The sequence below is a fragment of the Xyrauchen texanus genome, chromosome 21 (assembly GCF_025860055.1).
Source record: "Xyrauchen texanus isolate HMW12.3.18 chromosome 21, RBS_HiC_50CHRs, whole genome shotgun sequence".
Lineage (NCBI taxonomy): Eukaryota > Metazoa > Chordata > Actinopteri > Cypriniformes > Catostomidae > Xyrauchen > Xyrauchen texanus.
The window spans coordinates 7,583,584-7,599,569 of NC_068296.1; the positions used below are offsets into that span (position 1 = coordinate 7,583,584).

Consider the following 15,986-nt stretch of genomic DNA (forward strand, 5'->3'; position numbering starts at 1 on the left):
AAAAACAAATACATATTTTAGTATGAAATGTATATGCAGGTATCATTTCTATTTGTCTACAAAACTAATTTAAAGCATTTTAGCTTAAGCCTTTTGATCAAAAGTTTTTTAAGATCATGCCAAACACAAGTCAAGTGTGTCCAAACTTTTGATTGGTTATGTATGTGATTAACACAGGATCAAAATGTTGTGCATTTTATATTGTGTTCCTGATTAACCCAGAAGTGTTTATTTTAGTAATAGTTTTACTAATATTGCAGTTTCAAAAAGGATACCATTGTGCCTTGTTTTTGTTCATCACAATCAATGGTTAACCAGCAGTACAATACACGCATGTAAATCTCTATATTGATATAAAAGCAGTAGTAAACGTTAATTACAAAGTCTTTTTAACTTGCACACAATAAAAAAAGTGGGGTTCCTCCCCCTGTTTCAATACAAACATTCACTGGCCTGCTGCACATACATTACACTCAAAAAAGCTAATTTGAATATTTATGCATTTCAATTTTTGTAACTAAATTAAATCAAACTGAATCAAGAAATATTTAATCAAATTAAAATAAAATGTGCATAAATCTTAAAAATAGGCTAAAATAACTCTCTGAGTGCACAGTTATTAACATAAAGAAGCAACATTCTTTAAATAAATATTACATTATTTGATGCATAGAGACAGGGGATATAAAATGACCAGTTTTACAAGAACAGCTTTTATCTCTGTTTTTCTCCTAATAATCAGAATTGTCATTGCTTTAGTGTTTACTACTTTGAGACGTTCTGTTTATTTTGTATTATTATTTTTTTGTATTATTATTTAATTATGTTCTGTGGACTTGGACTTTGTGGTTAAATCTTTAATCTGGCCGCTGGATGAAAGTGGACACACATAGGCTTCTCCAAAAGACGTTTTTTTTTTGTGGTCAGTATACTGCTCCCCCTTGCTGAGTTGCTCTCTATCATTGTTTCGCTCCGGCATTAACCACATTCCAGAGAGCCGCAGCACAACACGTCTCCCTCCGCGCATTCCTTCTTGCACAAACGAGTCCCAAAACAGTTCGCGTTATACAAGCATTTTTCATACATTTGCGCACGCACAATGTATCTTGTTTGTCACGAAAAACTCGGGAAGAAATTATAAGCGACTTGGAATTGACGGAGAAAACGTTTTTAGCGACAATCGCGGAAAATCAAAGCGATGAAATTCCTCCGCGCAGCGCGCCATTGACTGTAAAGACCTTTCAACTTCACAAAAACTGAAATTGACAAACGTTCTCTTGTGTGGAAACTTTGTCACGACGAGTGTATCGCCACAATTCGATAGGCGGGGATCATGTGTCGTGACGAAATGACGGTAGAGGATTAAGTTAACGTAAACAAGCAACGATGGCTCGCCTGAGGCGGCATTTTTCGCTCGAGATATCCATGTAAAATGCAGTTTGTGCTGTAGTTGACTAGTGCTCCGCGCGCTCCCGTTCTGCGTCCCTCAACTCGCTTCACGATCCTGCGGCGCGATATGGATGAATATGGCGAGGATCCGAGCAAAATGTTGGAAAACCTGTCTATATATAACGTGTACAATGACAGGATGTACGGGGAGCCGAGCTCAGAGATGGGGTTTAAGTCGGGTGCACTATCTGAGCAGAAAAGTAAGCGAATGAATGGCAGCTCCTCACACGCGACTGGAAACAAAGTCTACAACGCGGCTCCGGTGCGCTCCGTCAACGGTAACCGACCCTCAGTGCCTTTGGATTTATGTTCTCCGCAACGGGAAGCGGTTTATCCAGAGCCCGATGCATACTGCACCAAATCTGAAGTTGCCTTGCCATGTTACACCGGTGCGTCGGACCGGCTCAGGAGATACACGCACGCGGAGGTGCAGGGGCAACGTTACAGCACCGGCTGCGCGTACGACGGGCTCATTCTGGGCAAACAGGTGCCCGTTTCGGGCGTAAGAAGCAGCAGCATGTGCATAGGCAGTAACCCTGATGGCAGGTACACGGCCACTAGCCCCCGGTCCAGTTTGGCTTCGTCCCACTCGTCTCAAGATCAGAGCAAGCACACCAGTCCGAGGTCCAGCATCAGCAGCCCGCGGTCCAGCCTGGTGTCACCCGGACAGGAGAAATACTGCGAGGGGAACAGCGTGATTAGTCCCCGGTCCAGCTATGCGAGCACTGCCAGTGACACCAGTAAACATTCCAGTCCCAGAACCAGCCTGAACAGCTACGACTGCGGGAGCAAACCGAGTAGTAACCGAACTAGTGGCATCAGCATGGGCTACGATCAACGACACATCAGCCCCAGGTCAAGTACCGCTAGCCAATATTCCAGCACCACTAGTCCACGCTCCAGCTATTCGGATTCGCGCTTCATGCCCGCCGGAAACCACGAGCTGGAGGGCACCACGGTGCACAGCATCCCCGTGACCAGCCCCCGGTCCAGCATCTGCAGCCAGGACGGTGGTGCGCGACCAACCGGGGCGTCCAACTGCGTGGTCAGCCCCCGGTCGAGCATCTCCAGCCACAGCTCCAGAAGCTCACGGAGCTCCCGGGGATCCATGAGCGCGTATCCTGAGCTCCAGCTTCCCTCGCCGCGGTCATCCATGCTGGGACCCGGGTTACCGGAGGACGCGCTGCTGCAGGACTTCACTGAGCCAAACGGCCTCCACAATAACCGCGTCCACCTTCAAACGTTCCCCGTGCTGGAAGAGCCTCAACAGCAGAATACAGACGTGAGCATCACCTTCAGTTATGGGAAAACGGGCGCCACGGCGCAGCGCTTCAAGCTGCCGTACCAGGTTACTCCATCCCGGGATAGTGGCCCTAGTCAGGTGGAGAGGCGCCTAGAGGCCCTCACCCTGGAGCTGGAGAAAGAACTCGAGATGCACATGAAAAAGGAATATTTTGGTAAGTTGATCCAGAGTCACTTCAGAAATTGGTCTTCTGGTAATGTCAAAGCACTTGAACTAAAAAGTCCAGCAAGTAACATATAGGCATGGGTTTTGGAGAGCTTTTATGTACACTTAGTACATTTCTATGAAAGTATGCTACATGGCCCAAACAGAAAGTCTATTTCATTTAATCAAAACATAAATGATTATTTGGAGTAGGGCCTATTACAGTTTATAACGTCAAAAGTTGTGTTTTTCCATTGCAAAGTTTTAGTGGAAAGTTATTATTCACACCTGGACACACTCTCACACACTTTACCAGGCTAAACACAGAGGAGCCATTGTGTTTGACTCATTAAAGTATCATTAGGGTGTGGGAAAACAGGTGTAAGTCATGTTTAGTCAATGAATCAGTGTTCTATTCTAGACAAGAGGTTTTAGACTTTACCTCTTTAAATGTTTACTCGTTTTAAATACATTATGATTGATTGACTTTTACCCGGGACCAAAACACAAGTTTATAGAGAGGTGTGGAGAGTATGTAAAGACATTATTTAGAACTAACTGCAGATCAAACAGAGTGTTTCTTTTTCACTAATGAAATATTGGAGAGAATCTACACTCAAAAAATGAAGTGAGTAAAGACGCTGACTACCACCCCTGGAGTCGCGTCTGAATGACTCCAGCCAAGTCTCCTAAGCAACCAAATTGGCCCGGTTGCTAGGGAGGTTAGAGTTACATGGGGTAACCTCCTCGTGGTTGCTATAATGTGGTTCTCGCTCTCGGTGGGGTGCGTGGTGAGTTGTGGATGCCGCAGAGAATAGCCTGAAGTCTCCACACGTGCTATGTTTCCGCGGTAACACGCTCAACAAGCCACATGATAAGATGCGCGGATTGACCGTCTCAGACTTCGAGGCAACTGAGATTCGTCCTCCGCCACCCTGATTGAGGTGATTCAATCCACCACGAGGACTTAGAGTGCATTGGGAATTGGGCATTCCGAATTGGGGAGAAAATTAAAAAAATATATATAATTAGTATCAGGTACTAAAAATGGTTCAAGGAACGGAAACCGAAAACGAACAAAATATTTAGCAGAATGTAACCGTAAAGGGGAACGAAATCCCTTTCAATTGTTCCGGAGTGAAAACATTATTTTGAAATGCTAGTAACTGGTTAAAAACCAGTTAATTTTGTTCTGATATTTTTTTATGAAACAAAAGACCAAAAGGTTTATCACAGTACATTTTCGGAATTACACCACTTCCTGTTGGTCGAAAAAACAACATTTAAAAAAAAATTTGGCCCGCATAATGTAATTTTTTCTCAAAACGCGCCAACATAGTGTGTATGTGCATGCAGGAGAGAGAGATTTAGGATATTATTTGATTTTAGATGGCCAGATGAATATTTGAAATACTTAAAATATTTTTAGGGATATACAGTATTTAAAGGTGCATTCAGAAATATTCTGTCTTGCACTTACACTGAACTCAAAGGGCGTAGATGCTGCATCATTCTAACGCAATAGTTTTCAGTTTCAGATGCCATTGTAGAAATTAAATATTCACATTCAGACATGATTAATTTAATCCATGACTGAAAGTGTCTAATAACAGGACAGTTACTGAGATTAAGCGAGTAGTATTTTGCTTGTTATGTGATCCTAACATGGCCGCCCCCATGTGCAGACCCTCTCCATGTAGAATAAAACAGCTTTTATAAGGTTACTGATATGACTGAGTCCCAATCTCATGTGAGTGCTCATGATTTTGTTGACCTGTTTCAGTGTCAGTTTTTCCCTGCAGCCGACATATATGTGACCAACAGTGGGAGAAAACAATGCCGGTGAATGGAAAAACACTTGTAAAACGATCTCAGGAAGAACACCTGTAAAACAGTATCAAGAAAAACTTTTGGTCCATGCAAAGTCCCAGGAAAGGTGTATACAGGTCTGAGGTCAGCACAAATATAGGCAAATTTGAATTTCGCGGACATTTAAATATATTTTATCCACAATTTATCTCTGTATGCCAGCGAGTCTGATGTGTAACTGGCGAGTACACATGCCTACCGGTACAATACCGTAACCATCTCTCATTTAGAAGTTGTTTTCTTCTCTGATTCGGCCAAAATATTACAAAACGTCTGTGATGATCCCGTCTGTATGAATGAAATAGTACAGAAAGCAACTGAGGCATATTAGTGTTTTACGTAGTCTGGTGGTTTGAAAAAAAGTCTGTGCTTCATGATCTTATGATGTGTTGTTTATTGACTGATATTAGTATATACACATTAAATATGTACTATATATTCACATTATAGTGCTTTTTATTTATTATAATGTGTTAGAATTATAACATACCTATATACATTCTGGGTGTTATGAATAACATCGTCCTATGTGCATTTCCAGTTTAACTGTATACGACTCGATTATGCTATAAATATAGTGGACATGTGTATAAATAACTGGCATGTCTGAAAAAATTTGCAAAGACTGTGCTTTTGCTATACTTTGGCAAAATGAAGCCATATCACTTAAAATAAAACCTTTATATAACTTTATATATAACTTTATTGAAAGAAAAATAAAACATTTCCTCTGGTAATTAAACAGCTGTATCATCTTTACAAGACTTATAAATAGCAACAACATTTTCGCTGGATTTTGCTGCATCCCACAGCGCAGTACACTGAAGGTGTATGAAATTTTGGTCACAAACAGGTCAATAAATATGTTTCAAAACATTTTAACTTTTAAAAGTTAAAACCGTTCTTTTATTTCATTCTAATATACCATTTGGAAAGGAGGCTGCAGAACACCAGAACCGAAACGAAAAACGAAAAACAAACCGAAATGAAAAACTTTCATTCTCAAACTAAGCATAAGCAAACCTTCACCACAATGGTAACACCCTAAAACACCAGCTTACCCGACACTCTTTTTAAATACCAATATAACAGAACATTAATCATTATCAAATCTCCTATTCTCATTTAGCTCAAAAATGCATAAAATAACACTTAATTTCAACATTTGTTGCATGCTGGGAAATGTAAATCCCCTGCCCAGTTTCATCAATGCTACAAAAAGTATGTATGTAGTCCTGACTCAAATGGATTAAGTAAACTTACATTTTACTAATTTAATTGGATAGAATGCAATGAAATCAAGTTGTGACAAAATGTTCAAGATTTGTGATTCTTTAATTCATTTTAATTAAGTAAACTGAACAACCTGCAAAAATGCTTTTTATAATGTATGGGATATGACGGTGTGTACACACTTGGGCATCGTGGTTGATGTGGTTGAATCCTGTTAAATTAATCCAGACTCACAGGACATGCTGCAACACATAAAACTAATGAGACTAAATAACAATCATTAGTTATGTCATTCATTAAGCTAGTTGCACACTGAGTGCAATTTTATTTTTCAAAGGTTGCTCTTTCATAGCTCATAAGTCTCAAAAATCTCCTTTTTCTTATATCAAGTATCAACACGTATGTTTCACTTAAAATTCCTCAGGCAAAATAAAAATAGACCCAAATAGTTGACATACAGTAAAAGGTATCATATTAATGTTGATAGTATAGCTCAGAACATCTGGTCTTAAACTAGAGCACAGACTGAGACTTCAGACACTCTAGAGAGACACTTGTGAGATTACTCATATCTTTTTGTCAGGACAAAACATTTGAGAAGGAGATTTAAGGCAAAGTCTCCATTTGCCCTCCATATATTCTTATTGCTGCCTAGGATAATCAACATATTAAGGAGGTCCCGTTTGTGTTTGTAGGGAGGCATGCATTTAGCAGTTAATGCAGTTTTGTTTTGTTTGTGTATTAATCATTTGTATATTTGTATTTGTATAAGTTTTTGACCTGACTCAAGGGGTTTAAGTATGCAGTTTGGCACATGAACTTTGGCCAAATAGAGCAGTAACTGGGATCTGGCTCGTTTAGCATTGTAACCAGCTGATTGCTGATTGGTTTTGGTCACATTGAGCAGCAGGTGTGGGCCAATCAAAAAAAGAGCTGCTGGTATCCCGACTGGCAATGCCCAGAAAGGACTTTGTACTTGGTGAGCAGACAAACAGATTTCTTAGCAGCTTGTTTTTGGCCCAGACCTGGACGGAAAAAGGCCAGTCTTCAGAGAGTACATACTTTGTCTCCCAGTTTGAACGCCACTTCCTGCCAGTGTCCTTCCAATTCCCAAACATCAACAAAAATGTTCTTTAGCAGTGTGTGTTTGTAATGGAGGTTAAGACAACAGCAGAATTCTTCACTGCTATATATATATACACATATATAAGGGGTGGGTAAAAATATCGATTTCCAGATACATCATGATCTTCATTTGAACGATCTCAAAATCGATTCTTAAATCCTAAGATCGATCTTTTACTGTATGTGCAACCCTCAACTACAATGAGAGGAAATCACTCGCATTTGTAACCAAATTTCGCACTCTGAGGCTACATATATAAATATTTTACAACTGGCCAAATGTTTAGATTTCACTCACCAGTAATTCTGTCATATAGTGGTGGAGTTTTCAGCAGCAATATCCTTTTTCTGCATGTTGAGAGTAAAAGTTGTTTTGTGTAATGTGTGTCCAAAGACGAGCGAGATCCATATATATATATATATATATATATATATATATATGTAACGGGAGCCAGCTGGTTGATAGCTGTGCAGTGTGTAAACCTCAGTCTCCTAACCTCAAGAGGTGCACTAGCGACTGACGCTAGAGGCTGTAGCCTTTAGCCTCCTTGTTAGAGCACCTGCCTCCCACGCCGGAGACATCGGTTTGAGTCCCGTTCGGAGTGGGGCGACCAGGACTAGTTACAATGGTGCCGTGACCCGTATGGGAGTGAAGTTTAGGAGGTGAGTGTAATGGCATATATATATATATATATATATATATATTTATATATGTATATATTTATATATGTATATATCAGGGTTTTTCCTGCATAGAGAATTACTAGGCGGCCGCCACCAGCTGTCTACAAAACTCAGGTTGGTTTCTTCGTGGAAAACACTAACAAACGTTGCACTCAGTGGGTTGTCATTTGTAACTACAAATCTCGGCAATTATAATAAAATAATTCCGTTCTCGAATAGTCGCTTGATGTAATTTAACATAACTTGAGATAATCTAAATCTATAATGTTGACACGCGAGACGAGAGGAGCGCTGCAGCTCGAGTGTCTGATAGAAACACAGATCACAGCTTGGCGATATATCGTTATTTCATCCTTAATTAAGTTCATATAATATGGGAGCGTGCCATGTAAATAAACACAAACTCCAAAACTGTCATTCTCTGTGCGGTCAGAGAATCCACCAGAATTCAACCAGTCACGGGAGAGACCCATTCTGAGCGGGAGTCGAGACTGGGAGAGATTTAAAGTTCCACCGGCTGATGCGCACTAACACGGAGTTACTGTCGTCATCATCATCAGATCATCATGATAAGATCAATCTTATGTGAAAAATAACACTAAAATGACAACAACAATAAAATGTGTGCGTATATACAGTGAGGAAAATAAGTATTTGAACACCCTGCTATTTTGCAAGTTCTCCCACTTGGAAATCATGGAGGGGTCTGAAATTGTCATCATAGGTGCATGTCCACTGTGAGAGACATAATCTAAAAAAAAAATCCAGAAATCACAATGTATGATTTTTTAACTATTTATTTGTATGATACAGCTGCAAATAAGTATTTGAACACCTGTCTATCAGCTAGAATTCTGACCCTCAAAGACCTGTTAGTCTGCCTTTAAAATGTCCACCTCCACTCCATTTATTATCCTAAATTACATGCACCTGTTTGAGGTCGTTAGCTGCATAAAGACACCTGTCCACCCCATACAATCAGTAAGAATCCAACTACTAACATGGCCAAGACCAAAGAGCTGTCCAAAGACACTAGAGACAAAATTGTACACCTCCACAAGGCTGGAAAGGGCTACGGGGAAATTGCCAAGCAGCTTGGTGAAAAAAGGTCCACTGTTGGAGCAATCATTAGAAAATGGAAGAAGCTAAACATGACTGTCAATCTCCCTCGGACTGGGGCTCCATGCAAGATCTCACCTCGTGGGGTCTCAATGATCCTAAGAAAGGTGAGAAATCAGCCCAGAACTACACGGTAGGAGCTGGTCAATGACCTGAAAAGAGCTGGGACCACCGTTTCCAAGGTTACTGTTGGTAATACACTAAGACGTCATGGTTTGAAATCATGCATGGCACGGAAGGTTCCCCTGCTTAAACCAGCACATGTCAAGGCCCGTCTTAAGTTTGCCAATGACCATTTGGATGATCCAGAGGAGTCATGGGAGAAAGTCATGTGGTCAGATGAGACCAAAATAGAACTTTTTGGTCATAATTCCACTAACCGTGTTTGGAGGAAGAAGAATGATGAGTACCATCCCAAGAACACCATCCCTACTGTGAAGCATGGGGGTGGTAGCATCATGCTTTGGGGGTGTTTTTCTGCACATGGGACAGGGCGACTGCACTGTATTAAGGAGAGGATGTATTGCGAGATTTTGGGGAACAACCTCCTTCCCTCAGTTAGAGCATTGAAGATGGGTCGAGGCTGGGTCTTCCAACATGACAATGACCCGAAGCACACAGCCAGGATAACCAAGGAGTGGCTCTGTAAGAAGCATATCAAGGTTCTGGCGTGGCCTAGCCAGTCTCCAGACCTAAACCCAATAGAGAATCTTTGGAGGGAGCTCAAACTCCGTGTTTCTCAGCGACAGCCCAGAAACCTGACTGATCTAGAGAAGATCTGTGTGGAGGAGTGGGCCAAAATCCCTCCTGCAGTGTGTGCAAACCTGGTGAAAAACTACAGGAAACGTTTAATTGCAAACAAAGGCTACTGTACCAAATATTAACATTGATTTTCTCAGGTGTTCAAATACTTATTTGCAGCTGTATCATACAAATAAATAGTTAAAAAATCATACATTGTGATTTCTGGATTTTTTTTAGATTATGTCTCTCACAGTGGACATGCACCTACGATGACAATTTCAGACCCCTCCATGATTTCCAAGTGGGAGAACTTGCAAAATAGCGGGGTGTTCAAATACTTATTTTCCTCACTGTATATATATATTGGTTTTGGATAGACAAAATTGACAAATGCTTATCAATAATATTCTTATGGCTAAAATGTTTACAGTGTTCAGTTACTAAAATGTCAATATGACTAAATGTTACTAAAATGTAATTCAGTTTTTCAGTAATCAGTTTTCATTGACTAAAACTACATTAAAAAGCTGAGACTCTGTCAACTAAAACTTGACAATTTTTTTTTAATAAAAATTGGATAAGGTTGACTAAATATGATAAAAACTAAAAAGGACATTTGACACAGGATTAAGACTAAATTTAAAAACAGCTGACAAAATTAACACTAGTATTCAGTTGCCAGGTCATTAGGAGTGTATTAATGCATAGCCAACGTTTACGTGTTTTTAACGTCACTTTTTTGATCAGTATGGTACACCTCTCACCATTTTGAGCCAGGAAAAACCCTGTATATATATATACCATTTAGTATATATTTGCCAGTTAGTAGACCGACATGAAGTGTCATTTCGTTGCACTTGCCCCAGTTGAAAGGTGGAAATTACGACTCTCCGAGTTGAATGGAACACTTTTTGAATCATCACAGCAACAACAATATGGAGCGTTGCTGTGTGTGACACATACACACCAGGCATGTGGCAGTGGACTCAACGCTCTGCAAGTGTTTCAAACAGCTAGAAAGTGCACCGCTAAATGGAAAACTCGGTTATGGCGTCTCCTGTTAAGCCAACCATGATTTGAAAATAGACGTTCAGACAGTCACTAAAAAAACTGGTTCACTCTTACTAAGATTACTATGGTAACATGAAGTAAGAACAGATAGATGCGCGTTGTGCACATTCTTTTATTGAGTTGGGCAGCGAATCTTCACATAATGACAAAATATGATGCATTCTATTTTGATAATGCAATCTTTTGTACATTTTGTAACAGATTATTTTATAACAGCCTATAATAATTAATTGACGATACACTGGAACAGCAAGACTTATGTCAGATATGTCAGACATATTATATATAGAGTTGTGTACATGTCATTGCCCCTCGAGTACTAGACGAGTTTAATTAGTTTGAGTACTTGATTAGTCAAAATTACCAAAACGCCTTCCCTAACATACATACAGTATATATGTCCCTGCTATATTGATTTTAGAATTGACAGAATTAAAACTACATCTTTACACATTTTGTGAAGGAAATGTGAGTGGCCCTTCCCTGTGCAAAAGTTGCAACCACAATGTGTTGTCAGGGTATTGTGTATTGTTGCCAGGGTATTTCTGTGTGGTTGTCAGGTTGTTTTGGGTGGTTCCTAGGTTGTTGTCATGGTGTTCTGGCTAGTTACTGGCTCTGGTGAAAAGAGCCCATCTCCATGTCTCTGTGAAATTCTGGTCTCCAGATATGGTTCAGGTCCCTCCTTCAAAGTAAATCATTGAGAGTTTTCGCCTGTTTTATCATTCACCAGGCAAAAATGGTTTGTCCCATCACTTAGACAAGTAATAACCCACCTCTCTTCAACAAGCCACACAATTTGAGGTATCGCTTATGTCCATATTACAAATAGTATGGGACAAGTTACATGCTGATATGTAATAGGTTTGGAGTTTGTTCAAATCACTAACCCTAAGTACAGTATTAGCAATGATATAATAGTAATACAATAGTAATATAATAATAAAATAGTTAGTGATCTTCATCTTTTTGCGCAATCAAGTAGGGCACTCTAACATAAGCTAACACAAGCTTTGGGTCAATGGGACTGTTTCGCATTGGCTCAACTTTTGTGTCTCCATAGCAACAGTAGTTTGTTTCCGTCTGCTCGCATTACTGCCTGGAAACACATTTGAACAGGTTTAGATGGAGAAAGTCTAGTGATGGAAGTATGTGTGTGGTTTTGCCACTGTGAAGCAGGTGATGTTTTTTACTGCATGCTGAAACCTCTTTAGTCTCTGCACAAGAACGAGCTCACTCCGTTACAGTAACAACAGCTCCCCTAAAAGCGATCTGGCTTGGGATTTGTGATTTCTCTTTCTTAAATCTTTAAAGGTATAGTTCACCCAAAAAGGTTTTATTTTGTCATTATTTACTCACCATTGTGTAGTTCCAAACCCGTATTTATTAAAAAAAAAAAAAAAAAAAAAAGTCCCACAAAAGCACCATGAAAGTATCCATATGATTTGTGCACCATATTCCAAGCCATCTGAAGACATACGATAGCTTTGTATGGAGTACAGATCGAAATTTAAGTTACTGTTTGTCCTCCACTTAACCATAGCATGGTTCTCATTTTCATCTCATTTGCAGTTGAGGAGATTCAAACTTGCAGTGTGCGATTAGTCACATGACATGTGAGAACCAATGGTGTTTGGCGTCAGTGATGTTAAACCTATCACAAAACGCTTGTATGACTTTGTTTAATTTTAGAAGTCTTGTAACATAATGAACAAGTTGTATCAGAGACTATTTAGCAGAGATGGGCTACTTCTATTAAAATGAAAATTGGAATGCCTAGCAGTCAACGGATGTAGAAAGGAAGTCCTGCCTTACTAGTAAAAGAGCCAGTCACCTTTTAAATACAGACATCGCCTGTCAATCAGTTTGAGAACGTGCATGCGCATTAGCTATACAACCCTGCAAAATTGCGTTTTTTGTGCAATCTGAGGTAAAGACGCACAATTTATTATATCAATGTTGTCAGATTTTACTGCTGATTTGAAATGTGTTCTTTGATCGTAATCTTGACCAACCGTTTTGGAGATTTGGGTTTTCCCCATGCAAGTAGAGATAGGAGCTGCACTTTCATGACTAGAAATAGCTTCCCAGGAGCGTTCGAAAGATGGCCTCCAGTGGACTGACTGGCTTGAAAGACTTTGGTCATTTTGACTTAAGATTACTTTTAAGATACTTTAATGGTGCTATTTAGTACTTTTTGGAGCTTGACAGCATAAATCACCATTAACTTTCATTGTATGTTAAAGGACAACATCTCATAAGAAAGCGTCATAAGGAGTGAGTAAATCATGACAAAGATTACATTTTTTGAGTGCACTATTCTTTAAAGTGTGTTTATGTGTGTAAGAGTGTGTTTTTCTGAGTATACTAGGATGTGTATTTTATGTACTTTCTTTGTACTGATCCTCTAGGGATTTTACCAAAGACCCGTTCTGTTTCTGTTTCTCTCTCTCTCTCTCTCTCTCTCTCTCTCTCTCTCTCTCTCTCTCTCCGGCAGTAAGACCCTTCATTAGGCTGCCAGTGGGGTGGCTGGGCAGTACCAGACTCTTGGCACACAGTGTTTGTCTCTGCAGCCAGACACAGCTGCTGGGGGTTGACACTGATCACCTGCTTAGAATAACAATTATTTTGGTCTGCACATGTGCACACAAACACACCCACACAAACACGCACACATACAAAGCAGTGCTACAACACTCTAAATACAACTTTAGAAGCTTTGTTGACATTTCTGTTTCCCAAAGAAATCTGTTCCTGAGAAGATATGGACATTTACTGGCACCATTTTCATCTATTTTAGTCCTGATTTAGCTGACCTCTGGCCTCTGCATATCCACACAGGCACAAGGGATTCTCATTTAAAATAAACACTAAATTGTACTTTTTTTTTTTTATCTTGCCGGACAAGTAAACTGACCACATCCGCATAGGGGATCTTCCATTCTATGAATTTTGAAATCACATCAGGACAGCTTGATCCTTGGCATCTTGAATTTTCCTTGAAAAACATACTTTAGTGATTTAAGGGTTTGAACAAACACCTAACTCTAAGCACTATATTAAACTCGGCTTGTTGAGGGTGTGCAGTTACTAAGTGATCAGACTCACGATCATTGCTGCAAAAAATCTGACTGCAAGACAAGAAAGTAGCATTTTCTCTGACCTTGTGTAAAACAAAGCAAAGCACTGCACTGTGTTTCTATTGGAGATGATTGTGTGAGCTGTTATTAGCCAGAAAGGAAAGGAGTTGTCATTCAGGGGCTGTAGAGGAAGTTGTACCAGGCCGTACCATGTGAGGGGAGTGCGTCTGGAGGATGAGTGCTGTTATGGAGAATTGTGAATTGGCCATGTTCAGTGCTCACTGTTGTTCATAAACAGCAGAATATTGACCATGGCAATGTTCAAAATAAAAGACTAGCTTACTGCTTCTTGCATACCGCACATTATATACTGTAGCTGTATATTGCCTTCACTTAGCCTGAGAAAACAATGTTTAAAAGTTTAAATGTGGTATGCTACATTGCTGTCATATGGCTTCATCATGTTGCAATGTTTTATTTAGAGAGCGGCATGAAATTGCAGGAATGGCACAGATATTATTGTAGTATGCTTTTCTGAATATAGTCAAGCTCTCAGAATATTTAACATGAAAGAACCATGAGGATTTTGTGTTCATATCTGGAGGAGTTTGATTAGGGTTTTAGAAGTAGGAAGTTGAAATCGCACTGGGACTATCCACTTCTTTAATAACACCTACTGGCATTCTATCATCCCTTCCACCAAATTAAAATAGTTGAATCAACTTTTCTTTTACTGGTTCACTGTTTTCTCAGTTGTGTGAGTTTTCACACGGCTAGCTGAGGTGGATATTCTGCTTAAATCCATGTGACTTTGGTCAGCCAAGGAAAGACTGTGACTCAGAATGACATATATATTGAGTCAGAATTTCCTGCCGAGCATATGTAGAGTCACTCTGAAATGAAGATTAACATTGTGTTCAGCTTAGGGGTTGCACGACTACTGATGTTTAATAGTCGACTAGTCGAGGCCTTTAGTTGAGTCAAATTTGGCTAGTCTTGATGTCATTACATCCCCAAACTACCGCACAATAGGAAGGCATACATTGAGCTGTAACGTAATTAAAGTTAACATAAGTGTCTGAGCATATTTTGCTTAGCCTCGACTACCCGCAGGCAGTTCCCCGTCCCCTTGCAGGCACTTGTTCGGATGGTTTCGGGTGGCCACGGGATCTACCATATAGACGACAATGGGAATGCCTTCCGTTAAGTCAGTGGACTCGAACTTAAACGCTGAAACGCCGAAGCGCATTTTTAAAGGAGCAAACAGCATCCAAGTCAGATGACCCAACACACAAAGTTGACGGTCGGGATGTATTCCATCATGTCATCGGACTTCAACTTGAAGTGCTTTTCTAACTGTTGCCGAATTGTGTCCTTGAAGGAGCGAACAGCATCCAGGTCAGCATAATACTGGTATTTCGACTAGTTCCCTTGTTCAGCATGACTGTGTCAATTAGTTTCAGCATACAAACACTCACCTGAGAAACTTTAAATTGCGCTGCCTATATGATGAATTATGTTGTTTAGAGTTGTCACAATACCAACATTTCAGTATGTAATACTAATACCAGACCTTAATCCTTTATTTAAAATGTAAATATTAATGTAAATATTAACAAATTAAGTTAAATGGAAACACTTTAAAATAAGGTTTAATTCATTAACATATTAAATACATTTGGTATCAATCTAACAATGAACAACATTTATTATCTTTATTTTATTATCTTGCATATTATTATTATCTTGGTTAATGTAAATTTATCAAAATACTATTGTTCAATGTTTATGTTAGATCATATTGCACTTCCTAATGTTAATGTATACATATTGTAATGTAAAAATGTACTAGTATTCAGTATGTAGAAATTAACATTGACCAAGATTTATAAATGTAGAAGTATTGTTCATGGTTAGTTCATGTTAACCATTGTGTTAAATAATGTTAACTAATACAACCTTTTTGTAAAGCGTTACCAATTAAAACGATGGCATGCAGCCTTCAAGTATTTCCCAGTTAAGTAAACTGAGGGGAAAAAGTAATTATTCAAGTAGATGGAAGTAATCAGATACAAATTAAGTAAACAAAGTTTTCAGGTTTATAACAGCAGTATCAAGTATTCAGGTTAACATTCATAAATTGAGATGTTTTATGAATGTTTTTTATG

The 15,986-nt window shown here is 39.5% G+C and overlaps 1 protein-coding gene across 1 annotated transcript in view; it reads left to right on the top strand.

The window, feature by feature from the left end:
- Positions 1–1,002: 1,002 nt before the first annotated feature.
- The window catches only part of LOC127661655 (Wilms tumor protein 1-interacting protein homolog), a 47,502-nt gene continuing 32,518 nt past the window's right edge, over positions 1,003–15,986 (top strand). Inside the window, exon 1 of the mRNA XM_052152469.1 lies at positions 1,003–2,906. Within this exon, the coding sequence (XP_052008429.1) occupies positions 1,517–2,906 (1,390 nt within the window). The 5' untranslated portion in view covers positions 1,003–1,516. The remainder of the gene's footprint in view (positions 2,907–15,986) is intronic.